Source organism: Mastomys coucha, unplaced genomic scaffold (assembly GCF_008632895.1).
Source record: "Mastomys coucha isolate ucsf_1 unplaced genomic scaffold, UCSF_Mcou_1 pScaffold16, whole genome shotgun sequence".
NCBI classification, from domain to species: Eukaryota; Metazoa; Chordata; class Mammalia; order Rodentia; family Muridae; genus Mastomys; species Mastomys coucha.
In genome coordinates, this window is record NW_022196898.1 from 870,617 (window position 1) to 897,708 (window position 27,092).

Here is a 27,092-nt window from a genome sequence, read left to right on the forward strand (position 1 = left end):
AACTATTTTTACCTCATTCATAAAGAAAATATAGATATTACAGTGTCCAAAGTCTATGTACTTTTCCTTGTCTTTAAATTTTTTTCACATACATTTAATATATATGAGTATTTTGTCTGCATGGATATATGTGCACTATGTGCATGCCTGTACGCACAAGAGGGCACTGGAGCCCCTGGAACTGTAGTTACCCGTGATGATAGCTGCCATATGGGTGCTGGAAATTGACCTCAAGTTCTCTGTAAGGGTAGTAAGGCTTCTTAGAAGCCAAGCCACCTCTTTAGCCCTGGACTTTTAAAAATATGTAATCTTTCCAAATAAGTACTAGGTATGGGATCTTAGAAGGAGCTTAGGTGCATTAGAGGCACCCAAAGTCCTGCCTACTTAGCTTCTCAGGATTCTCATTTTCATTTAACAGACAAGCATTAATATTTCCCTTCTTTCTAGCATGATGGTAAAATGTGGTAGGGACCTTGAGTTGTCTTTTCACACCTCAATTATAGGATGTCAACAAAAGGGAGAGAAGCAGGCTTTCTTAGCATCCCATTCACCTGTAAATTGAGATGAAGCAGGGAGTTTGCCAAAGGCTGATCTCAACTTACGAAGAAGATTTCTAGTAAGGAACGGTCCTCATGGCAACCATCTGTTGCTGTTTAATGGCAATTAAGAAAAGAATTTAAGCAGACACATAAGGCAATCTGAAAAACAGAATGTTTCTATATGCATATTTTAGTGTTATAAAACTGCAGAGCATGGAGAACTAACCCTGTCAGCTGTCCTGACCCTGCACCCACAGGCTGGGGAGCAAGCATGCACAGACTCTGGGTGTACATCATGATCCCACAAGGGACCTGGACCCAGCCATGTTTACTAAAAGAAATGTTCAATCTCCTGATGAAAGACAAGAGCAGGACCTGTTGTCTGCTGAACAGAGCCACCATTTCCAAGAGCCACTTGAAATCAAAGGGGAGAATCTAGTGCTTTTAAAGAAGAGATAAAATAGTGCTATAAAAATATCAGTCAATGGAAATATTTATAATCATGTGAGGAGAATAAACTTGTATCTAAGCTTTGGAAATATTTATGAGATGCTTTAAAAGTTACATGTTTGATGCTTTGTATATTAAAAGAAGAATATTTGAAAGTAGAATACTATATATTTTAAACTGTTTAAGCTGCATTTAACTCTGTGTTATAGTACTCAAATCATGGTTTTATATAAACATTCAAAAATGTACATCAGCACAAACATTAACACATGTAACCACATGTGTATATACATATATAAATCTAAAATATGAGAAAAATTTACTTTGTATAAAAACACACATTACAAATGTGCAGGAGTATTTCTGAATGGAAATCTGTTTACATGATCTCACTAACAATTATGGACATGAATTCCATGAATAAAGAAACTCTGTGTTTTCTTCTGGTTTAACTTCAAAATAAGCAGAAACACAGCCCCATGGACCGTACTTTAAAGAAATACTGATTTTTTTTCATGCTTGGTTAAAATGGTATTGCAGTGGCATGATAAATTTAACAATACAAAAAACTCTTAGAAACAAGAGGAGGAATGATCAAGTGTATCCTGACTCGCTTGTACACAGAAAAGCAAGCAAATAATGCAACGAGGCCAATCAGCTAGGGAGCACATGAGCCTCAGGAAGAACCACAGACCACAGGACCTTCTCCATGGCTTTATTCTATTTCATAGGTAGAAGGCCCTGCCTTGATAAATCTCATGGGTCTGGTGTAAAGATAACAATATAATAATGTACACCTCCGGCCACATCTGCCAGAGATAGATGTCAACTAATGAACACTATGTTGTCTCTAGAAACTAGACATAGTTTGGAAAAGCCCATGTTAGTAAAAACAGTAAAACTTGTTAGTAATTCATTTAGGAAAATAAACACTTGGTTTAGCCTTTAGAAATAAAGTCAACTTTGGGTATATATTAAATGTTATTGAGACTAAAAATGCTGAATTGGTGAATTGTTCCAAATTAAGATCATCATTTGTACTTTGAACAATTACCTATGAACTCAATGTTCTTGTAATTGTGATAATTTTTGTTTGGTTGGTTGGTTGTTTTTTGTTTTGTTTTGGTTTTGTTTTTGTTTTTTTGAGACAAGATTTCTCTGGGTAGCCCTGGCTGTTCTGGAATTCAGAGATTCCCTGCCACTGCCTCCCAAATGCTGGGATTAAAGATTTGTGCCACAATGCCCAGTTCAGGATAATTTTTTAAAACATTTGTTTTTAAGTGGTCAGAATGTAAGAGATGAAATTTACTGTGGCCATGCTGAGCATTTAATTTTTGGATGTTAGAAAAATGTTTTTAAAATCCCACCACTACATTAATCCCATTGGGATGTGGCTAGTGTTGTCTAACTCTGACTTAACACCATGTAGCAGAGCAGCAGTACTGACAACTCCTTCAGTAGGTTTGCTTGCAGTTCCCTCTTTTGCAAACTGAATTATAACTAAAGTGAAGAAATGATTGAAACAGCCTAGGTTTTCAAAGATCAGTTGAAAGTCTTACTAAGCAGTGGCGTTTCGTTCATAGTTTTTATGTAAATCTGTACTTTTCCTAATTGATCCAGATAGTTTTATCCAGAGACATATTTTAACAGAACTGTAAAGGGAATGCATACACTGTCAAAATCTCATCACCAGGTGAAAACAGCAGCAAAGGAAAAGAAAAAGTGAGTAGAATTACTAACACTGCATATAACTGGGGCTCATGAAGAGAAAGCTTGGTATCTGGAGTTTTATGGGCAATGTCTCCCATGCTGATGTTGTACTGTGATGAAGAAAACATTTTTGTCCACCGAGAAGTAAATTACCAAAGAGGTGGCTCACCAATGGATGTCAGAGCAAACAGTACACATTTTCAGGAAAAAAAACAAACCACAATGAAAGCACTGATGTTATTAAACACCGAGTTTCCTGATAATGAGCAACAATGAACTTAACCTAAGAAGTTCTCAATGATTTTAGTTCAAACATAGTTCCTAGGATTGTGTCATAAATACTATCTCCTGGAAATACTTCTGTTATGCATTTAAGAAAATTAGGTGTATCTCAATGGTAGAGTGCTTGCCTGGCTTTTATAAAGCCTTGAATTTGATCTCAAGCTACACACACGCACGCGCGCACACATACACACACATACACACACACACACACACACACACATACACACACACACACACACACATACACACCTCCCTCATGTTTTGTTCTGATGCTCTGAGTATAAGCCACTGAAAGTGGCCATGTTGGCCACTAAGGGAAAACAGTCCAAGGTCAATGTTAAAATTATTCTGCCTTCTTTGCTACAATAATGACTTTTTTTCCAGAAAAATGAAAAAACAAAATACTTTCACAGTATAGATGTCCCTAGGAGGTAAAGCTATGTTTACAGACCTCATATATACAGAAACCATTTTGGTCTTCTAGTCAAGGTTCTCAGTCATGATAACAAACACGGTAGAGAATGATAGCCCAGGTGCCAAAGCCCTTAGGTTTTTCCTTTCCCCTCAGCAGATAGGCACTAGACTCCAGAACTGTGAGCTTGCCTCACTGTATGACTTGCATATTAACTTGCTACAAATACATGGAGTTACCAGTAAGTTGCTCAGAAATTAATTTGAATACACTAGAGGATACAAAGAGAGATAACTGATTCCTTTAGTCCATCATCAAAGTTGTGTTTCCTTGAAATAAAGATCCATTTTGTATCTCAATCCTGGGCAGATGGCCAAGCTTTTGATGCATTAAGTTCATAATTCTTTAGAGTCTTCTGGTACAACTTCTAGTATAATCTGTAATGTTCTGGTTATTCTGTCTATAAAGAAATAAGGAGAAATTAAAATGCATGAAAATCACAGTGGCATAAAAATAGCAAAATGTAAATTATTTGGGGATAAATACTGAGGATACATAGCTCTCTTCTTTACAGAGCACTTTTAAGAATTATTTACTTCATTACAATCCTATCATCCTCAATTAGTTGACTTGTCACTTCTACAACTTACCATGATGCTTTCTCAGTAAGAATATATTAATATTTTGCATTCAAATAAGAATGAACCAGGAGGCTGAAAATATTTTGAGACAATGGGACCAAGATATAAATAAACATTTACAAATATTCTTTGTGTTCATCTCAAAATGGGCTTGTTCTTTTTTTACATAGGGGATGACAACCAATTTCTCAGAACAGTCAGGAGGAGAATAGATTTCCAGTGTCTAAATCTGCAGTACTGTTGAACAAATTACCTTAATTATCAAAACCTCGTCTGTCTCATGAACAGAATGAGAAACTTGGACTAATTTGAGTCCCCAAAGTCTGGTCCTTAGACCAATCACATTAAACATCCTCCACAATTCCGATTTTGCTTCAAGGCTAGGTCTCAGTCTCCTAATTTAGAAGCTGACGGTTTGACCCAGCAAGAGGTAACTCTAATAGACATGAAAATATAATAACCCCGGGCTTGTATTACTTCTAAGGACACGTTCTGACCACAGACCTAGGGTGCTGGGCTTGGTGGTGATGGCTTTAGGGACAGTCTTGTTTTCTTATTGTCATCAATCCCTATCGAACATCTCCCAAACTCTTCTGATGTTAAAGGATCCTATGTACCGTCCTCTCAAAGGTTCCAGACCCCAACCATCTCCCCTCGAGACAGTCTTCTCTTCTCCGATGACTTGTTATTCTAACAAGCCGGTGCAAGCAATATTTAACCACATTTCAAAAGCTATTTTTATCCTTGTTCTTTGTTCATTGTGGTGTTGCTAAATATCCCTCATTTGAACACTTGGTCCCTATCTGCTGGCACTGTTTAGGAGGGCTGGGGAAGGTTTAGGGGCACAGCCTCACTGGAGAATGTGGGTTAAGAGGGCAGGCTTGGAGACTTTATAACCCAGCCTTACTTCCTATACAGTCTCTGCTTGCTTTCTGCTCCCTTACTGAAGACAGTAAGACCAGCCACCCAGGAAACCCCAGCAGTTGTGCCTTTTATGCTGTGATGGGCTGTCATCACCCAAACAAACCTTCCTCCCTTAAGTTGCCTCTTATGTTGTTGAGGAACAAAGAAAAGTAACAAATACAACAATAATACCTGAGGTGGTTTGCCTGGGGAGACTTCATGTTTTTTTTTGTGGGAGGGGGGTTGTTTTGGTGTTTTGTTTGCTTGTTTGTTTTTAACCCTTTGTTTATTGAAAGGGGCCTTATGTACAGTAATGTCAAAAGGTAAGTCCTACATATTTCTGAAATAAATTGTATTTTATACAGTCCACTCTGCTATGAAAGCAACCATCAAACCCCACATTTGCAGAAAAGGAGATGGTAAAATTATCCTATGAAAATAGATTTATGGGAAAACTGTCTACCAATAGTCCAGGGAAGGTGGAGCTTATATGTAAATAAGGAGCTAAGCAACTGATAGCAGTAGGGTAAAAAGAAAAAAACTACAGTTGTAAAGAAAAGCAATGGGGTTAAAGGAACAAGGCCTCAAGCCCATGTTTCAAAGGCATCCCTGCTTAACCTCCTAAGCTAATCTCTACATCCTGTCTTCTCACTCAGCTTTGGTCCTCCACTCCTGACATCAAAGCTTATTCCTCCTGTTTTCCCACAAGGTAGGTAGGTTCCCATGTGCTGCCTTCTTAGATCTCTGATCCCTGGTGTGGGAACTTTGCATCCATTCCAGACCACAGCAGCAACTGGGATGCCCCTGTGTCTTTCAGAAAGCACAGTTTCCATTCTCCTTACAGCAGGGCAAGAACCAGACCCAGAGTGTCTGCCTAACAAGCGAGCCCTGTTGACATTCTCCCCAGCTCTCCCTTTGAGGTCCTAGAGATGTCATAATGTTTATTATGATGCGGTGCTCAGAAAGGCATTTGGCCTTAGGTACACACTGATTTCCCCAACGTTTTCTTCTAAGCTGTCCTACAACAATGGGGCTGGCACAGGTGTTCAGTGGAACCAAGGAAGCTTCTAGACACATCCTGAGCATGTGGCTTTGGAGTGTCACATATCCTATTCACGCTAACAATAAGATTAGTAGCCATAATACAATAAATCCCTGTTATTGACTTTTCAAATAAAGGTAAGCTGATGGCCTACAGTTGGAGTTTTCCATAATTATAACCTACGAAACCTTACAGCCATGCAGTGATTCAGTTTCGATGTCCCTCCCTTGCTATTCTTAAAGGAAACTGGAACTACAATTGACTTTGCACAATCTCATTCACCCATCACACTTGGGAACCACAGAGGCTCAACAACCAAGATTGAGTAAGCTTGGGAACAGTGCAGAGCTATCCTGCCCCAGAAATTATATTAAAAATAACAGTATGTCCTCTTAAAGGGGGTAGGAGGTGAATGCTTTCATATTTATTTATATTTATTTTTAAATTTATTTATGTTTATATTTATATTTATTTAATGGAACATCTTCTGAGCCACTAAGAAATATATAGGCAAACTTAATGAACTAAAATGGTAAAGTCTAACTTTCAAGAAAAGTCTGTAAATGCATTCACCAGCTTTTGGTGGACTGTTCCAAATGAAGCTACCTTGACAGGCTTTGAGCAGCATATGCCTTTAGGCTCTCCAGTTGCAAGCTTGCTGTCCACAAAGATAGACCACAGGCATTCTGTTCATGTTGGCCAGAGTAAATTCTTTTTCCCCCTTTTTACAACCAAAGATTTTACTTAAATAAGACTGCCTCTGTATCTCTCCCTGAGCACGAGGGACTGACTGCCAGTCATCCTAATGGCTCTCAGCTGCAATAGGGTTGCATGTATAAGGAGCGGCTACCAAGTTCAATGGCTGCTGCTAGCACGGGCCTGGGATTCCTAGGTCTAGTACTCTGTATATCCAAACATATCAGGGTGAACCTGCACAGGTTTCCTCCTCTGAGAGGCTTGTCTGTTTGTAAATAATAAATATACCTAACATATATTTATAATATAGATGTTACATACAATTTGTATTATTTGAATTAGAATTTGTATAACAAGATATATACAATTATATATTATAGTATATAATATAATACAATACAAATATATATGCAATATATAAATATGCACATAAATATATTTATCGCATAATATAATAGAAATAATATAAGCAGCCAAACATCTGCCCCACCGTTAGAGAAGAAAGCTCTCCACATATCTGACTACCCCCTTAAGAGAGTGCCTTCTTCTAGCTCTGGAGATGCTATCACATAAAAAGCGGTTCAATACTGGCATCCTGTGGCCGGAGACATTCATCAGATCTCTGAAAATCTCACTTCCTTGGGCTCGGAACACTCCCTGACTGTGCCAAGCAGCCTTGCACCTGTGTCTATGCACCAGAATGATTGTCTAGTTACAACTTCTGGAAATAGCCCTGGCACGGTGCGTGTTGGTAGACTGTCACATTTTCCCAGGGTTAATCTATTCAAACAAACTAAGGTTAAAGAAAAAAAAAAAAAACTAGAGAATTTCACCGGGCAAAACAACAGAACATGATATTAAACTACTGAACCAAGTGCTCTGGGCAAGGCTCTCCTGCCTCCAAGCTCACGTGGAGTTTTCTCTCTAACTCAAAGTATGTCTTTGGGGAAGGGTCGGGCACTACTCTAGGACTCTCTGGTTTTATCTGTGTGTTTTGTTTTGGCCAAAGGCTAAGAAAATACTTGCTTCTGCCACAATAAACACTATGAATTTTCTTTATCTTACTAGAAGAACGCTGCCTAAGAGGAAAATCAAACAGAATTACAGAGGACTGCTGTTTTCCCCCACTTCCTTTCAAGGCATCTATAAAGATAAAGAGCAGCGATGATCAGTTTAAAACAGAGCGCTCTGCCACGTCACTGGTAAGAGTTAACGGCGTCCCGAGAACCAATCACCATCCTGGGTTTCCTCCACAGCAGTTTCTCCCACAAATGGCTAATACAGCGGCCTTGGAGATATCCAAATCATTATCAGAGGAAGAAACACAGCAAAAACTCCAAATTTACCCGAGCACAGAAGGGCAACAGAGAAAAAAAAAAATCACGTTTGAAAATGTCTAATCTGAATTGACAAGAGTGGCCTGGAGCCCTGTCTATGTGAGTGAGAGGAAAGACCAGCTAGAACTGGCTGACTGCACAGGGAAAGACAGAAAGCCTTCTAGTTGGGACAACTAGTGATGAACTTCCCCTTTGTTCTCCTCTGCCCTGTCCGTCTCAAAAGCTGCTGCTCTTCTAGGCCTCTGGCTTTCTGCCATGTTCAAGGTCTCTCTACTGTTTTGGTCTGATATTTTGTCATGGGATGAGGATTTAATGCAGTAATTCTTTTTTTGGATATTTTCTATATTTACATTTCAAATGTTATCCCCTGTCCCGGTCTGCCCCCACCCCCCGAAACTGCCTATCCCATGCCCCCTCCTCCTGCTTCTATGAGGGTGTTCCTCCACCCACCCACCCACTCCTGCTTCCCTGCCCTGGCATTTCCCTACACTGTGGCATAGAGCCTTCACAGGACCAAAGGCCTCTTCTCCCATTGATGCCAGATAAGGCCATTCTCTGCTACATATCTGGAATTTTGATGTCCAGCAAATGTGAGTTCAAATCCGAGCTATAGGACTCCAGGCCCTGTATACCTAATTCTACATTCTCCCTCATGCTGAGCCCTGGCATCCTTACGTGGGTGCCAGGAAACAGAATCTGGGACACTGGTCCTCAGAAAATCATCTGAGATGATGAAGTTGGGGAAAGAGTTCATGAGCTACCCCAACACGGAGGTTCTTCCAAAGTCACCTTCTGACCAAGTGGCCTTTAGCATTCCCTCCTCCACATCCTAACAGGCTACCAATTTGCCCTAGCATTTCCTCTTTAGTGCTTTTAATGTCCTCAAGATCCCCTAATGGGAGCCCCCCCTCAGACACTCCTCAAACCTCATCCCTGTCCCTAAAGAAACCACCCATACCCTTCAGGCTGTGTCTTCATCCTGTGTCTTCACCCCCTCTCCTCCACCCTCAGTGTCGAGTATTGCCTCTTCAAAGCCAAGCTCCTGACTTCTAGTCCCAGCTCTTTTACTTACACCCATATGACTTGGAAGAGTGACTTGAATTCTCTGGTGATGGCACTCAAAGCCTGTGCAATATGGACAATGGCCTCTACTACTTAAACGGCTGTTGGGAGAAAGTGCTCACACATGTGCAAACATATAGAAACTACCATGCAAGAAAGCTACTCCTCTTGGTGTTGGTGTTACTAGAAACCTCTCCAGCTCACTTTTCCTAACGAGGTAGTATTACAAGCCATAATGTTTACGACGTTTGCTGGCTTCCACCTCATACCCCAACAAACCTTACATCATTGGTCAACTTAATGTTATAATAGTCACTAGACTGCGTTCAACCAAAGAACACAATCATTATGTCACTAAGGGATTCAGAAGAGCAGTGGACAGCACTGAAAAACTTCTACCTAAAGAAGCTATTCTTTCTCTCAAACTCCAGTGACTATGATCAGATCACCAGAATTAAATACCCCAATTATATACCCTGCAGGGCTGCACTCTACATGCCTTTCCTGTCTCTCTCTTCATGGGGCAGTTACAACGCAGTAATTTAGTTTAACTGACCACTGTGCCACTTGTAGCTTTAGTCTTTAAGACATGCATATTAGCTGTGTACAGCTTTATGGGTTTTCTGCAACACAGCATCTAGCCGGGGCCAAGATGCCTAAAGTCTTACCTGACAGTCGTCTGAACCACTTAGGTTTCTTGTCCCATACAATGAAGAGATAATATGCAGGGACCCCAGTCAAGGTGATAAGGAAGCCGACCCCGCTGCTGAACGGATCCGAGTAAAGGGAGAGGACAACCATGAAGAGGCACGTGAAGGAAAATAGTGCTGGGATGAAGAGAGGCACCTGAAACACAGGCAGAGGAAAACTGCTTCATGCTTGTGCAATCCACCGGGATGTGGAGGACATCAGTCATGTGTGACCAGGTCATCACAGAGCATGTACTAGGTTGGTGTACTTTCTTAACTAGTTTTAGAATATGTGAACCAAGTCTTGAGCTGAGAAAGTGTGTTTCCTAGCAGATGGTCTGTTCAAATTTCATTTCTAGGGAAGTATCAACATGATTTACATTTTTCATTTTAGGAGATTGGTTCTTTGACAATCACAATTAGAACCCGCTTTCACATGGAGTCAAGAGCGCCAGTGGCTTTGCTACACGTTAAAACCTTTCAGTGACTATTGATTTCCTGTTGAGAGTCACAATAAGACCCAATGGGAATAAAATAGGCCAACTCCTAGTCAACAGCTAATAAAGATGCTGCAAGCATGTGGCAACAAATACAATTAGAGGCAAATCCTGATAACATGACTGGCAGCATTATCTGTGCTAAGTCTTAAAAGCAAATAAACAGTGAGATCACACTGACCCAGGGACGTCCGAGACTGATGACAAGGATGCTCTCCTGCCCTGCCAAAGGAAAGCGCCAGGTAGAGGACGTTCATGTGCTTGGTGATGAGCTTTTCCTTTGGCATTTCATATTTCTTTAGAGCACTGGTTCTCAGGCTTCCTAAGGCTGCAGCCCTTTAATACAGTTTCTTACGTGGTGATTCTCCCCCAGCCATAAAAGTATTTTCACTGCTACTTTGTAACTGTAATTTCTATACTATCATCAATCATAATGTTAATATCATTGTTTTTGATGGTCTTACGAAACTCTGTGAAAGGGTCATTTGAACCCCAAAGGGGTCGAAACCCCTGGTGGAGAGTTGCTGCTTTAGAGTGTATAGTGGGAAAGACTGCCACAATGTTAACAAGCTATGATATGATAAGGACTAAAATACCTAATCTGTAAAGTAGCACCCTTGGCCAAGTTTTAACTAAGGAAACACTCTTTCCTCCACAGCCTAGCTGTTTGCAACCATTTCGTATGAAGGCAGGGGTATGCTGCACTCTGAGCAGACCCAAGCCATTCATGAAAACCCAATGTAAAAAGTATCTTTTAACATTGTTTGCCACAGGTAAAATCTGTAAAGAGTTCACTATACTATACTTTAAAATGCATGTAGTTTCCCCAAGTGAAGTGTAACAGAAGGTGCTCCCTGCAAGAGTTAAGTATTTTATTCCACAGGACCCCACCCCACCTAACCTTCCTGTCATCAAGTTGTGACAAAAAGAGGTCTAGGTATTAGGAGAGAGATTTATGTAAACCCATCAGGATGACCAAGGTTACCTTGAAAGGACGATGCATATCTGGGCGTTTGTATCGAAGATAAATCAGCCCGGCGACTGCCAGCCCCATAAAAAGCCACCTGGCAAAACTGAGGAAATTCAGAAGACTGTAGAGGTCTCCGGAAAAGAGCATTATCATCGTCAGAGGATGCTGGGGGTGGAGGAGGAAGAGGCAAAGTAAGAAAAGAGAACTAAGAGGGAACAGGTAATACCAAAAAATAGCATCAGCTCACACTGTAAGTATCCCGTCCAGAAGTCATTTATAGTGCTAAGCCATCATCCTGACCAAAGCCTAGATTCCACAAACTTCTTTTCCATATTCTGTTCATATGCTGCAACAAAGCATCCTTTGGAGGATGTTGCCAGGAGCCCCATTTCAGTTGGAATCTTGTAAGAATTTGCTGTTTTGTTACTTTGCTGGTTCCTTTTTCATTGGAAAGGAGATAATGGTTTGGTTTTGTATATAAGTGTGTCCATCTTTACACAGGTGCACATGTGTCTAAATGCAGGGATATTTGTAAATGCCCGTGGAAGCTAGAAGACAGTTTGTGATTTCTTAATACCTTGTGAGATAGGGTCTCTGATTGGCCTAGAACTGGCCATGCAGGCTAGGCTGACTGGCCAGTGAGCTCCAGGGAGCCTCCTGGCTCTGCCTATCCAGTACTGAGATTATGAATGCAAATTACCATGCCAGCATTGGTTCTGAGGGACTAAACTCAAGTTCTCATGCTTGCAAGACTAGCAACCTGTACAGGTATACCTTATTTGAGACACTATGTTTTCAAAGAATAAAAAAGGGAAATAAAATCCTATCACTCAAAATCATGCAGAATCGATTAGTAAGTTGCCGATCATAAATATTAAATACAGATAACTGGGAAACTCTAAGGAAGCTCTGAAGTGATCTCTGAAGTGCTCTGTAGTGTGTGGGTTCTGAATGGACTCACACACAGGCAACAACCATATGAAGGTGAACCTCTTAGCTCCTGGATGCACACCATTGACTGCTTCCTCTCCCAGGTCAACTCTCCCCTTGTGCTAACTGCGTGTGACCCTCAAAACCAAGAAACAATAAACATAGAGAACAAGAACATCAGAGCAGGATTGTGCAGCTGAAAGCACCAAGGCCAGCATGAACGATAGCAGAGACATCACACGCAAGCCCTCTTCATGGAATAATACATCCTGTTCCTACAAGTGACGTTAGCCTCCAGATTGTGCGCACAGCGTATTGCGTTCTTTCAAAAGAAATTTCAAGGAAACATTCTGAAACAAATTTAAATGCACAGAGAAGGAAAAAAATGCTCAGTGCATCCTGGGGTGCTCTTGACCTCAGATTCTGGTTAAGAAGAAACAAATGTTACTGAAATCAGAGGGGGAAAAAAAATGACCCTAGCATTGCCCATGGGTATTTAAGAGCTCTTACACCTTTTATAGCCTTTTGTATCCCACATTTCACAAATATTGTTCCCAGCCTGGTGAATTCCACAGCTTCAATTTATATTTAGGGGTTTTCTTCTCTTCAAGGTTCGCTCTCATAGGTCTCAGTTACTCTTGGAGAATCATTTCCCTGCTTAGTGTTGTATCTATGCTTTGAATTATGTTGTATGACAGGAGCCAGGAGGAGACAATGGGTAATTTTTGCACAGTCTGTTTTCAGCTGAACTCTGAGTCCAAAGTTTAGAGTGTATCCTTGTGGTTTCCTTTGACGTTCTCTGCCAAGGAGAGAAACCACAGCCTTCATTTCCTTTCACACAAATGTGAAGGGCAGATTTCCCATTTCTGCAAAGGTGAAATGGAACTGAGGTGGGTCATATCCCAGGGCATCCAGTACACATCGAAAACACGGAGTCAAAGCAAGCTATGGCAAAAATCTCTGGCCTCCCAAACATGATACACGGAGCACCAATTGAGTGGTGAATCAGGATGCCTGTCCCACTCCCTCCTTCCTAACCATTTTGTGAGGTTATAGCTACTTGTTCATATGCGTTACCAAAACAAAAACAGCTGGCAAAGGAGTGTGCTTGTGGACATGAATCATAGAGAGGATTTCCGGAAGGTGCCCTTCTCGAGATGCGACATAGAATAACCTGCAGGGAGAAAAACAGTGAAGTTGACTATAGAATCAATCATTCAAATGGGAAAAATTCTTAAATCCCCGAAGAAACATGGATGCATCCTCCTCATGCTAGGCATCTTGGCATTTCTTATCTGGTCATTTGGGTCGTGCTTTGAAGACAAAGGGCAGATTTCACCCTACATCTCGTTTCAGGACATGCAGTGTCTGAGAAATATATTATTCTGAGGAAAAACAATAGCAATATCACACTGACTGGAGTTCTTCCTATACATGAGGAGCTGGTGGCAAATTCAGTGCTAGATTGCTACTGTCAGTCCAAGCTAGCACACATGCATTGCACATGTACACACATGTGCATGCATGTAGTGTTAACACTTCTCCAATTTAAATTGTAATGTAAGTAGACCAAAAAAAAAAAAAAAAAGATTTTTGTACCATCAGACTAAGAAAAAGGGTCACAGATGGTGGGGGTGGTGATTTCTGCTTTCATCTTTACTATTTTTTGTGGCATCTTCAGAAAAACAAAAGACTTTATCGCAAGAAATAAAGGCGGTTATAAGACCCTGTAGATAGATTTAAAAAAAAAAAAAATGCAGCATGCCCGGCTCAGAATGGGCAATGTGTAGACACGCAGCGCCCTCTACTGGAAAGAATGAAACATGCGTCTCTGGAATCTATGAGGAACACGCAGATGCCTTTAAAAAACAACAGGTTCGGAGGAACTATTGCTTTTCTCTTTAAAAGTTATCCTTATCACATCCAATCTCTAAAACAGAAATGTGTTTCTGAAAATACATGAACTCGCTCACCTGGAGACAGCGAACACACCACCGTTCATGGAGCCGAAGCAGGAGAGGGCAACAAAGATCGGGACTGCTAATGAGAATTTTCCCAGCAGCCGCTCAGAGAAGGTCTGAGGAAGGAAAGAACGGAGCAAATTAATGCTTTCCCCGAAAGTGGGATAAAATGAAACAATTTAGGCCAAACTTGCTCTTTGACTTTCTATTAGCCTGGTGCTACGTGAATGTTTTATAATCTTTCTTTTTCGTTAGGGTCAAACTGACTCCACAAGACAATCATCAGAAGCGGGCACCACGGCGTTGCTTGTCTCAGACCTGTGGGCAAAGGTCTAAAGAGTCGCCTTCTCCGTCCCTCCAAAGCAACGACCATTTACTGAATCTTTATCGCCTCTGATGAGAGGAAGGGGCTCAGTTCAGAAATTCTACTTTGAGAGACAGAAATTGTTCTGCACAATCCCAGAAAGCCACCTTGTGTCATGAGGTACAGATAGACCCTGGTGAGTGTTACAGGTACTTGGTTCACGTACCAACCTCAGTGCAGGAGGAGAAATCAAAACAATAGACAAGTTGACCATTTCATCACAGCAGCGAGCCAGTCTGAGGGTTCTTTACCCCAGCAAGCCCTGCCAGCTGAACCTGTTTACAGAGACAGCCCTCCCCCACCCTAGGAGGCTGTCATCTCCTTCCTGGGTTTCCTGTAAAAAGCTACAACACAATTCCAATCCTGAGAAGCGACAGAAAATATAAATAAATGGTAGACAAAGTTCTAAGATTTCCTCCTAGGCTGTCACAGGACAGTCTTGCACGGGACAGTCTTGCACATTTGTATAAAGGATGTTTTTTGTTTGTTTGGTTGGTTGGTTTGGTTTGGGTTGGGTTGGGGTTTTTTGATTAATATAGAATTTTTTTTTCCATTGTCCTTGATGCAGCTGGCGCTACGCAATTAACAGACGCCATTATGCTCTCTGCAAATTAGTGCTGCCCTATGCCTAAAAACGTGAGGCACCTGACCAGATACCAGGCAGCGTTGTTCATTTCACGGCCTGACAGCACTGCAGTGCACAGAGCCCTTTTTCTGCTGTGACCTCGGATACTGGTTCACACACCAGGAGATAACCATTCCCTGTGGGTGCTGCTGATAGGAAGTGAGAACATGTTAAAAGGAGCTGCCCTCAGTGGATGGGAGCATCACTGGATGTTTTTAAGTTTTCACCCTTCTTTCTTAGGAGTTAAAATGTCTGAGCAAACACAAGCATGTGTTTCAGAAAAAGCAGTCTCATAACATGATCTTTGGAAACAAATATAGTCCCGGTGTCAAATAAATTTGTGGAAATGCTTTGGAATTATATGTATGTAACCGGTAGGGAGTTACAATGCACACTGGCATCTTCAAGTATTACCGGAACATCTCTTTGTAACATCTTTTTAATTTCATTGCCTAGTTGTTCCCAAATTTATAAATACTCCAATACCTCTATTCCAAGGTTATGCTACAAGTAGATAAATAGTCATGGTCCTCATGAAGTTTCTAGGATGATACTTGGGGAGAGGATTCAAGTCAACATTTGAAAAGTTTACAACCAGAAATGAGAAGAGTGGGTTACACTTTGCATATCAAAACTTGCATTGATTTGCATTCAGTAACTCCACCTGTCCTTAGAAACATGTTGGGAAAATATTCCAGCCTTGTAAGAAAGCCTTGATGGGAGTTTTAGGCAGCTTTATATAAAAATACTTTTTAGAAGATTTAAAAAAAAAAATTACAAAGAGAACCCATGGCAGAGGTTAGCTGTATCATATGATACATACTAAGTAACGTGGGCTCTAAATCTTCAAAATATTATCATTCAGGTCAAGAAAAGATTCCTAACTTCAAAACACTTTCTCCTGGAGAGAGCCGTGATAAAGCTGCGGCAACTCATTAACCTAAATTGAAACTACCACGATTGTAATGTAGACTTACCACGGCCACAGCTTTGGACTGCAACAGCTCCTCAGCACTAATGGCTGTAAAATAGGCCACATTTGTCAGTACGTAGCACACTGTGATGATAGCCATGGAGATGCAGATTGCAAGAGGGATGGTTCTGAAAGACACAAAGACATCACATGGGTCATCTTGCCTCCTCTGCTGCCAAAGAATACAGAAGACCAGTGTCAGGGATGGGTATCAGGAAATACGAGGAACATTTTATCAGAACGAGGTACCTTTGCAACTTAATGAGATCCATGGGAGCAGGCATTTTGTATGACTTGTCTAATGCTCTATCCCCAAATAGATGGGTCTATCCTGTTCTTTACACCATGACTGGTATGCCACACTATCCTCACAACCACCTGGGAGGCTTGTTAAAGCACAAGCCACTGAGCCCAGCTCTGGGTTTCTGATTTAAGGGGCTCAACATCACTTCTGTGCTCCTATGTGATCCTGATGCTATTGACCTGAGGACCACATGCCTTCCCACTATTAATCCACCACACCGACAGCTTTTTTAAAGGGGGGACTCCAAAGCATCTGTCACACTCAGGGTTTTACCCCTGGGGTGGCTTGTGGTGCAGACAAGTAAGTGCAGAGTTTTGGGAGCAAGAGGGTGGGCTGTATCCATCTTCCTGAAGCCACAGCGAGGACAATGACAGCAATAAGAATTTTGTATGTAAGAGAAGTGTTCACAATAATGACTCCGCACGGCCCTGCTGTGAGTTCAAAGGACTCTCAAGATCACAAGCATCTAATAAAGCAGCCGTGCAGATAATCCCATGAAATTAGAGGTGACATGCTGTGAAGTATGGACGACTGGACAGTGCTGACACTGTGTGGCCTCAAAAAGTACCCAGCACAAATGTAATCTTATGTCTTCATTTAATGCAGTGGGAAAGCCGGGAAGCTACCGACCCTCATAATATGATTCCATGTTACCGATACACATTACTTGCTTAACATAATCGCCTCTTCAGACCCTGTCTAGTTCAGGCAACTTAAACCTTCAACTCCCCTCACAAAAGCTGGCCTCTTTTTTTTTTTTGGAAAGCCATCCTGCTTATCAGCCCTCATAGAGGCTTCACCCTGCAGGGTTCCACTAATGAAGACCTCAATATAATTTCTTCCGAGATGAAAATGCAGTACAGAACCAGGAGGGGCAAGGCATGGCCGACCTCACTTGCCAAGCTAGATGCAAGCATGTTTAACGCACTAAGTCCCCCGCTCATTATACTGAGTGGCAACCTCCCCTGCTGAGAACAGGCTAAACCAGCCAGTCAGCAACTGCCATTCATTATGCTACTTGCAGCCTGACACTTGCCCTGATTCCCCAAAGCCTTCGGCCTTGACCTCCAAATCCTGGCATCAGAACATGAAAGCAGCAGATGTTCTCCATCCCCAGTGTGAAGAGGGTCCTGTGGAATTTCCCCCGTGAGCACCGTAACAGACCTTGCTAGCCATAATTGATATGTGCTAAATTTAAATCAAAAGAAAAAAAAGTCACCGAGCCAATGAAATACAAGACAGTGAAGCCATTAAAGATGAATTCTGTGTCTTTGGAATGGATGACAAAGCTGAGGGTTAGGAAGGAAAACTGAGGATCCCCTTCCTAGCCATTCACTGAATCATTTTGAAATTGGGTTCTTCCAGGTTTGCATAGTAGCCCCACCTGGAGAATACACATTTTCTGTAAAGAAAGATGGATATACAGAGACAAGGAAAAACAAGGCCTCCATCCCTTCCAAGCACATGGTTGATTAAGGTAGGTCAAGGTTCTATTAATAAAAGTTGAATTGACCTTGCTCAGTGCAGTGGATCACTAACTTGTGCAAGAGAAAAAAGAAAGTAAGATCACACTATATAACTCTGAAAACTAACAGAGAAACACGTGTGAACCTTGGGAGGCTGGTCCTCCAGCATGGAACTGAGCCGCCTTACCCCTGCACCTTGAAGTGCCCCCCCCCACCCCCCAACCCCCTGCCTTTCTTGGGATGAATGTTTCTCAGTGGGGCTTTGGTATCTCAGCCTTCTAGGTTAGCCCTGCTTTCTGCCACTGACAAACAAAGCAGCAGCTGGTCTAGCCATTAGGCTGCTAAGCACCGCCCCCCACCCCAGTGTTCTGTTAAGCATTTTACATATTCGCCTCACTTCATCCTTGGAAGTTCCTGTGAGCCGGAAACATGAGCACTGTTTTATTGATGAAGAAATGGAGTCTGTGGGGTTTACGTAACTGTCCAAGGATACCCAGCTGGTAAGGAGAAGCCGGGATTCGGATGTGTGCATGACCTAACTTGAAATCAGGGCATTTTTAACCCTGAAGTATGTATGTATGGCTTCCTTAGCTCTACTAATGTTCATGAAAATTAAATCATAGAATATTAAGTAAGCTGAAAAAGTCTCAATGCCCCAGCGTAGGGGAATGCCAGGACAGCGATGGGTGGGTGGGTCAGTGAGCAGGGGGAGGGCAGTGTGATAGAGGGGTTTCAGAGGGGAAACCAGGAAATGTAAATAAAGAAACTATCTAATAAAAGAAAAAAGAGTACATTTCTCACAGGTTTGCTGTAAAGGGAGGGGAAAAATTTAGAGATTTTTTTTTTAAAAATCATGTTTCTGTAGAGCATAATTGGTAATGCCAGGAGAATGTTCTCATCATTTATTATTATTGTTGCTGTTGTTATTTAAAATGAAAATATTCAGTTGATGAATTTCTCCAGAAGTGTTTGTATATAAAAGGGAGAAGCATCAACATGCTTGTCAAATAAGTTGTCAAACAAGAAAAGTGCTTTGGTAGCTGGGGGCGGGGGAGGGGGTAATCACAGGCACCTGAAATAAAGAGTACAAAAAGAGGAAGGTTATGCTCGGGAGCACAATAAACCATGATACTCTCTAATTAGATCAAACGAAGCCACGGGAACTGGAGACACCATGGCTACAGAGCCACGAGCATTACTAACTGGGTTCCTTTCCATTTTGTGGGAAGGGGAGAGGGTGGGGCAGATTTTGTGGTTGCCTCCGCATAAATAGCATCCTTTACAAAGGCGAGGAACTGCCCTGATTAGGGCTGGGCACTGTGTGGTTAAGTCCTGGTTACAAGTATCAAAGCACAAGAACCACCAGGTGAGCCTATAAAAGCTATTAGGCCACATCAGAGCGATCTTCCTGGACGCTTTCGATGTGGAGGGCAGATAAGCATGGTTAGAAGCCCCAGAGGCAGGCCAGCGGCACAGGAAACGGAATTGATTAGAGGAAGGAGAGGAGAGCCCATGAGTATATCAAAGCTTCTAAATTACTGAGAGTGGGCCATCCGTCCTAAACGGCAACAGAAGCCTTAGCTTTGTGGGAAATATGAACAGCACACACCTGTAAGCACTCCGCTGTCTCGGGTGTTTGAACACGTTTATGAGGAACAAAACACAAGTTTAAGTTTACTAAGAAGAGCCCCTTCGTCCTCAAGAGCCTTCCACCATCACGTATGCTTTTCCTGATTAACAGGCAATAAGTATGTGAATCTGATATTTGTATTAGTTGAAAATTATCTTCAAAAACATCTTAGATAGTCTTCCCACTGCTTAATTTAAATTGGCATCTCTAGCCAGGCTGACACACACAGGAGAGTTTCATTCTTTGAGGCTATCAACCTGGAACTCTGAAATGTCTGCTCAGGAGGCCCTTTCCATTTCTGGTTGTTACGGGCGATGGCTCACTTCTCAAAAGTGTTGGGTGGAGATTTGCCTTTTAGAAATCTGTATAGCTTCCCCCCCACCCCCCACAAAGACTATGGATATTGAAATGGTGGTGTGGCATTTCAGATCTACGTGGAATGAAAGACAAAATAAATAAAATTCACAATGGTATGTTTAAGTAGGAGTTACCGTCTATATTCTTCTGGGCAGAGAAGCCATGGCCCACAGAGGTCAGTGACATGGACCAAGGTCACCGAAGCAGTGAGTAGAGAGATGCAAGCCAGACCCAGCCCTCTCAGTGCTTCAAACTCCCAGAATGTCTGTGGCAATGATATCTGGACGGTTTAGTGATAACTTTTATATCAACTTCAAAATCTGAAGGGTCCTGATATGCCCATAGTTAACACATTTTATATAAGTGATACATTATCAGACCAATAGTCACTCTACACATCATATGCCTGCGTCTGTGACTATGAACCAGTGGTCACATGGAGAAGCTCTTAGGTATATTGTGGTTAAGCACCAGAGAGACTGTTTCCAGTTCAATTTAACCAGAAGCTACTGCTGTAAAGTCAGAATAAGTAAACCCCGCTTGACACTCTAGCCGGCCAAGAAAGCATAAAGTAAAGGGAGCTTTGCTACTCAGGTAACCAGAGTATTGTCCTGATCATTTGAATTTAGGATGGTCCAAGGTTGTTTCATAACATGGGCAAAGTCTTCCAAGACTGTCATGAATCAAGTCTGCTATCTCTGTCACCATGAGGATCTAGAGCTCAGTGACCCTGAGGGATGTGCTCTTCTGTTTGAGATGTATAACTGGACATGATAGCAAACAATTCAACCATTTAAAAAATAAAAATCCTACCCACCTACTCTCCTATGCTCTGGAACCTTCTAAGTTGTTCATGTTTCAACTTTCTATTTAGAATGCATTAATATTTCAATGTATAAATTTGGCATTCACCAAAAGAAAGGAAAAAAATATCTTGAATGATCAAAAAGAGCAAATACATATCAAACTTTTTATGTGAAATAAATAAATAAATAAATAACAACTAGTGTTTCTCAAGGATTTTTAAAAGTCTGCTAAAAAAGTGGGGAAGGGGAGAATTTGCTCTTATGTAATTGAAATGCAACAATGCTTCATTGCAATATAAAGTATTTATAATCATATTAAGTACCTTCCAATTCTAAATATTTATTTTAGAGATATACTTGTTTCAGATTTTCTGTATAGTGATCCTGCAGGGACTTTGAAAGATTTATATTTTTTTTCACAGATTTGACCAAGAAATAATTCAAGCATCATTTAGATTCACTAACTTACTCTTTTGTAGAATTATCACTTATTTTATTATCACTACTATTAATTTGTTTAATTCTTCAGACTTTGGTTGTGTATTACAGATCAAATGTTAATAAGTTTAAAACGCTTCCCACATGTTTCATATTCATGATTTTATGTGCGTATGTTACTCACATGTTCTGAGTCTTAGTCATAGCAGTATCTTAAGCAACCCCTGGATGTTAGACTGTCTAATATGGCTATGTACTCCCTCACACTCTTAGCAAGGGGAGCAATTGGAACTGTCATTGACAATTTTCCAGTATTTGAATTCATATGCATCTCTTACTTTTTTCAGTGATTTTTTTGCCTCATTAACATTTAGTGTAGTATGATCTCTAGTTATCCATTACACATGGGAATGGGCTATTAAAAGGTGAAAAAGAGGGGGCTGGAGAGATGGCTCAGCGGTTGAGAGTACTGACTGCTCTTTTAGAAGTCCTGAGTTCAAATCTCAGCAGCCATGGGGTGGCTCACAACCATCTGTAATGGGATCAGATGCCCTCTTCTGGTGTGTCTGAAGACAGCTACAGTATACTTATATACATAAAATAAATAAAATCTTTGGGCTCATGAGATGGCTCAGCAGGTAAGAACACCGACTACTCTTCCAAAGGTCCTGAGTTCAAATCCCAGCCCATAATGAGATCTGACGCCCTCTTCTGGTGTGTCTGAGGACAGCTACAGTGTACTTACATATAAAAGGTAAAAAGGAAACACATTTGGTTAGATGTAGCAAGCAACTGAGAAGATGCAACTTGCCAGTTAAAGAAAAACAAAACAAAACAAAAACTCACCAAGACGAAAATACCAGATAAACCTGTTTAATGTTCTTAAAGGATTCATGTTCATGCCTAATAACCATTCTGGAGCACGCTTGAACACACCCACACAAGAAGCACATTGTGACAAAAGAGTAGACAAAGATTCAAAGGAGTTCGAGCCTATCTGTCCCTGATTTCTTGTGGAGCATCAGGAGGCTATGTGTAGTTTTGCTGAGACACTCCACAACCAGTCATTGTCTAGTCTAAGCCTCACTGTCCACTCCCTGTGTCCACAGACAAAGAAGTCCATAAACAGAAAGAGAAGACAGAGACCTGGAAGAAGACCTGAGGAATTAACAGGCAAGGATTAAGACTGGAAGGCCACAAGAGGCCCAGGAGGAAGAACACATATGGGAATGTATAATGGGGAGCACAGAATGAGGACAAAGAATATGGGATATAAAGGGTCAAGTCTCTCCCCAAAACTCACAAAACAAATGAAGGAAACTGCAAACTTACGACTCAGAAATACAGGGTAATAAGCAATCACTAACATAAATATAAGCATTTTATCCCGTAAATACTTTATTTCTTGTCCTACTCCCAGAATAAATTCATGACTAAATAAAATTATACAGCAAAATGTAGTGTGAGCATAAATTTTCATTTGCTTTCACTTTATACAATCTCAAAAACTTTGCATTATGTGCACCTCATTTTTCCTCATTTTCTGAAGATTTAGTGTGTGTCCTCCGGATACATTATAGTTATCTATATTTATCATGAACAAACACAAGCATATTTTAGGTAAGTTCTAGTTTATAAAGACAAAACTGTCTCTAAATTAAATGCTTGCAATTAAACTATAGGATGAAATCTCTTAATAGTAATAAATTAAATTCCACAGTAGTGGCTACTTCTTATTTTTGCTATGATGTACATATAATATTTCCTCTTAAAATTCCATTAGTTTCCTCATGATTTGAGTCACAGTGCATTGAGGTTTCAGGGAAGCACTTTTCACAATGGTGTTACTGAAAGTCAGATTTACGGACAAGGCATGTAACTACACACTAGTTTTTGTTCCTCTTTCAAAACTGCATTATTACTGAGAAGAATCTAGCCAGAAGAGAGCCCCCAGGCTTCCTCATGTGTAGGAAGGGATGTGACTCATTCTTAACAGCAGGTTTTGAGTGGATGAATGAATTAGAAGATGAGATGGCTTACTGCCCAAGCTGAGATCTACCCAAAGATTTCTACGTTAGCTGATGTTCTGTCAATGTAACAAACTCCCCAAGAGCATCCTCTGTCTCAGTGTTGCCTGGGACAGTGGCAAAGCAGCAGCACTTCATGGCCAGAGTATGTAATGGGATAAATCTGTTCCTCTCATGTCATGGCCAAAGAGCAAAACTGAGATACAAGAAGGAAGTAAGGTCCCATAATCTGCAAAGGTACACTTTCATTGACCCAAAGACCTCCAAGATGCCTGTGTGTAGAGGCTTCCTCCCAGATAAAGAACTCCAGTAAGACTGGGGATGCTCTAAGAGGAGATGGAAATTCCATCCTAAAGGGATGCTCATTACAACTTATAAAGAAAACAACTCAAAAACTTTAGGAAGTTCCTCCATATACATTACATTATACAAAACTTTAGGAAACTCCTCCATATACATTTGGTGAGGACTGCTGAAAGACAATCTCAGGCACATCCAGCTGCCAATAAGAAATGGAGACCAGCTGAGAAGCCTGGAAGAGAAACCATCCAGCCTGTTGAGCCACCTGCAGATGGTGCAATGTGCTTCAGGCTCCCAGCCTTTGTGAAAACCCTGTGATAGGTTTTAGTACCATGGTAGTCTTTGAGTCATTTCTGTTCCTGTAAGTGACTCCCTACCCACATTCCTGTAAGTAACCCCAGTAAATTCATTGGTTCATCAAGTTGCACTCTGGGAGTATCCTTACTTTAGCCTAATGTCAGTTCCCTCCACTTATTCTCGTCACCCCAGGAATAGAGTCAAACAATAAGGCCACACCTCTTAATCATTATATCACCTCCTAACACGACCACACTTGGACCTACTCTTCATTTCCTGCCCCTTGGTTGGGTGTGGGGAAAACATTTATCCTGTAGAATGCAGCAGGACTATTTTCTGAGGAAGCCATACCATGAGAGGACATCTGAATTTCAGAATTGACATAGACAAAAGCCTACCAGGGAGCCAGACATACCCAAAATGGAATGTTATAAGATTTAAGAAGTAATTTTTCTGTAGTTTAAAGACAACCTGTGGATGGGTTGACTGTTAGTTCAACAAGCATTAAACTTAAATAATCAAAGCATAAAGGACTTCATTTGTATGGATTTCTTTCTCTATATTTATATATTTTAATTAGGTTAGATAAGACAAAAAATGTTACCTCATTAAGTAGTATTATATATTTAGTTTACAACAGATGTGCTGTAGCATTTTCTTTGTCCAATCACATTAGGGCAGTGACAAGCCTGTGATTGGACAGGAATAGAGAGGTGGAACAAGAGTTAGAGGGAAGAAAAGGTCAGGAAAGGAGAGGAGGAGGGTCAGGAGCAGGAGGAGACATCATCATGGATGCAGACAATGAGGATTTGCAGGCCCCACGAGGTTATACAACCAAGTAGAATTTTACAAAATAGATTAATTGGGTTAGGATATTGTCTTTATTATCTTGTTCTAAAATTATTGAATTGACATTCTGTAAATTATAATTTTATTATTTAATATCTGATTGGATATTAAAGCCTTAAGAGTCATGCTTTACTTACCTGGTAATAGGCACTATCTAGATGTATGACTGTGGGAGTGTGTAAAGAGTTGCATGCAAGCGAGTATAGCTTGCTGGGAGAAAATAACAAAAACCCACTGGAGCTTAGTATTGAGACTAAATGGCACTGGCTCAAAAACCTGGTCCAGCAGGAAGTGGAGTTTGTGGGGTGGATTCCTTTTTATAATTCCCGCAACACAGATGAGCAAAGGGCATAAAAACCTTAATAGCCTCAATGACAATGCCAAATAAAAATGGATATTTGTCTGATTAAGTTAAGACAGAGAAAATAAATCATTATTCAAACTTCCAAGAAACAGTAAAGGCACATCTTATTGTTTACCATTTCAAAGTAATGCAAAATATCTTGAACTCCTGAAAAATGCCACAAAGAGAAAAACACAATTACCTACTTTTATCCTCAATGGTGCAAAAATGAAACAAACACCCATGTTAAAAGCAAAGTTGTGTATACGAGTTTATCCAGTGCTGGGTGGTACATGCAAATGGGCAACAAAATTCCATCAAGCTGAAATGTACATTTAGTAGAAACTGACAGCGTGTCACACAAATAAACTAGGCCAATCACATATCTGACAAATAATGAGAAATGGAGCATATAAATATTTCAATTTTGACAAAATATTGCTTCTTCCTCTAAACTTGGCTCCAATATCTCTGGCCAATGACATCAGATCAAATAAACAATCTTTTAAATTGTCATATCTGATAGGCAAGTAGACAAGTGGTTTTCAAATTGGATCTCTAGGAATCAGACTTGAAGGTGGGCAGTGGACAGTGGTGGAGCACTGAATCACTTCAACCAGTTACACCTTCTTTTCTTGTTTTAACACAGAACCATCTTGTTAAAAATAATGTTAAAAATAAAAATAATGATCCAGAATTTTTAAGTAATTTTTAAAATTATGGCCCAAGAAATTTCCTTTATGCCTTAGTTAACATTTGGGGCTCAACTGTCGCTTTCCAATATACACCTTAAATATATGAATTTGTTTTTAAAAGTGCCTATATATGAATAATTACATAGTCAGTATATTTCTGACCCTACAAAGTTGAAAATAATCTTAATACTATAGTACCTGAGGAAAAGTAATCCTAGTAGATAAAGCTAATCTTACCAAGAAAAGTATACGGTGGGCTAAGGAGTCAATAGCCATGGTGCAGCTTTAGACAAAGCGGCAAATCCCCGGCTGCAGTGCACATGACATAGCAGTTCAGGGAAAGGAAGTAAAGAAAAAAAAAATAGAGTTGATGGGCTAAGCACCCTGCCAGTCTGGAAAGATAATATGTCATTGTCAAGCAAGTAAGGAAGGAGACCCCTAGCTAGAACAGTTGACGGCTGCCTGAAAAGGTCACAGAGGCCCATGGAATGACAGAGCCTGATCATGCCCTCCCTCTCCTCTTCTCAAGCTGTCCAGCTATCAAGATTCATATTCCCAGAGAAGTGGAATGCTGCCATCTTTTATCATTCAGGAAAAAAAGTAAAACCTTTTGGAAACCATGCTTCCATGCAGCTAGCTTCTATTTACTAATGTCTTCTCTTAGACCACAGTTTTACAGGCAAACCCCTCTCTGAAGGAACAACGTTATACCAAGGCAAAGACACTGTCCATGACATATGACCCAAGGGAAACAAAGGGAGTGGATATGACCATTGATCTTTCATGTCCCTTGTTTTCTTCAATTTCCCCCAGCTCTTTCCCCTCACCTCTGGAATTAAACATTTATATACATACAATGCCAATATAAATAATTTGGGAGAGATTTAAATTTCATTCTCAAGTATGACTTTGATATTTGTTATAGCATGATTTTATGGCATCATTAAAAAGTCTCTACATTGCAGCCTGAAAGCTGAGTCTCATCAGGCAGAAATACAGGGTATTGGATCAAGGGACTCTAGAGGCCACTCCCTGGAATGTTTGTCCCTCCACAGTTTTTGGAAAAAAAAAAAATCCCAGAGGATTCTCTGAAGCAGTGAGGTTCTTGCTCATATACTAGAGCACCAGAATGTAGTTTTGCCTCTGCTTTTTCTTTCAGAAGACAGAACAGGTGCCAACTTTACAATCTCCTTTGACCTCTAAAGATACACTGTTGTCCTCACCAGGCATAGCACATCACTACCATCTCAAAATGTGCACCTGACATAAACAAAAATGAAGGTAATTTAGTGGACAAGTGAGATGCCCATTCTCCTGATTCTAATCATATTGCCTGTGATGGAGTCAGATGTTCATGTCCTACACCAACATCAACATCTGTGTGGTCTTCACAAGTCACTGTATTTTATACTTTGGCATTTGTCAAAACCCCATTGTGTCCATCATTATCACCTGAAATTTGAGAGAGCATGCACAGCAATACTATAAAGGAAA

The 27,092-nt window shown here is 40.7% G+C and overlaps 1 protein-coding gene and 1 long non-coding RNA gene across 2 annotated transcripts in view; one reads left to right on the forward strand and one right to left on the reverse strand.

The window, feature by feature from the left end:
- Positions 1-2,565: 2,565 nt before the first annotated feature.
- The window catches only part of Slc7a11 (solute carrier family 7 member 11), a 74,808-nt gene continuing 50,281 nt past the window's right edge, over positions 2,566-27,092 (reverse strand). Inside the window, exons 7-12 of the mRNA XM_031376200.1 lie at positions 16,091-16,214; positions 14,137-14,240; positions 13,241-13,337; positions 11,249-11,398; positions 9,746-9,923; positions 2,566-3,856 (exon numbers count right to left, since the gene is read on the reverse strand). Coding sequence (XP_031232060.1) covers positions 3,792-3,856; positions 9,746-9,923; positions 11,249-11,398; positions 13,241-13,337; positions 14,137-14,240; positions 16,091-16,214 — 718 coding nt within the window. The 3' untranslated portion in view covers positions 2,566-3,791. The remainder of the gene's footprint in view (positions 3,857-9,745; positions 9,924-11,248; positions 11,399-13,240; positions 13,338-14,136; positions 14,241-16,090; positions 16,215-27,092) is intronic.
- LOC116094441 lies at positions 5,955-22,543 on the forward strand. The gene is made up of 4 exons (XR_004120112.1): positions 5,955-6,119; positions 7,747-7,880; positions 17,756-17,867; positions 22,197-22,543. It is a non-coding gene; the product is annotated as an uncharacterized LOC116094441 (long non-coding RNA).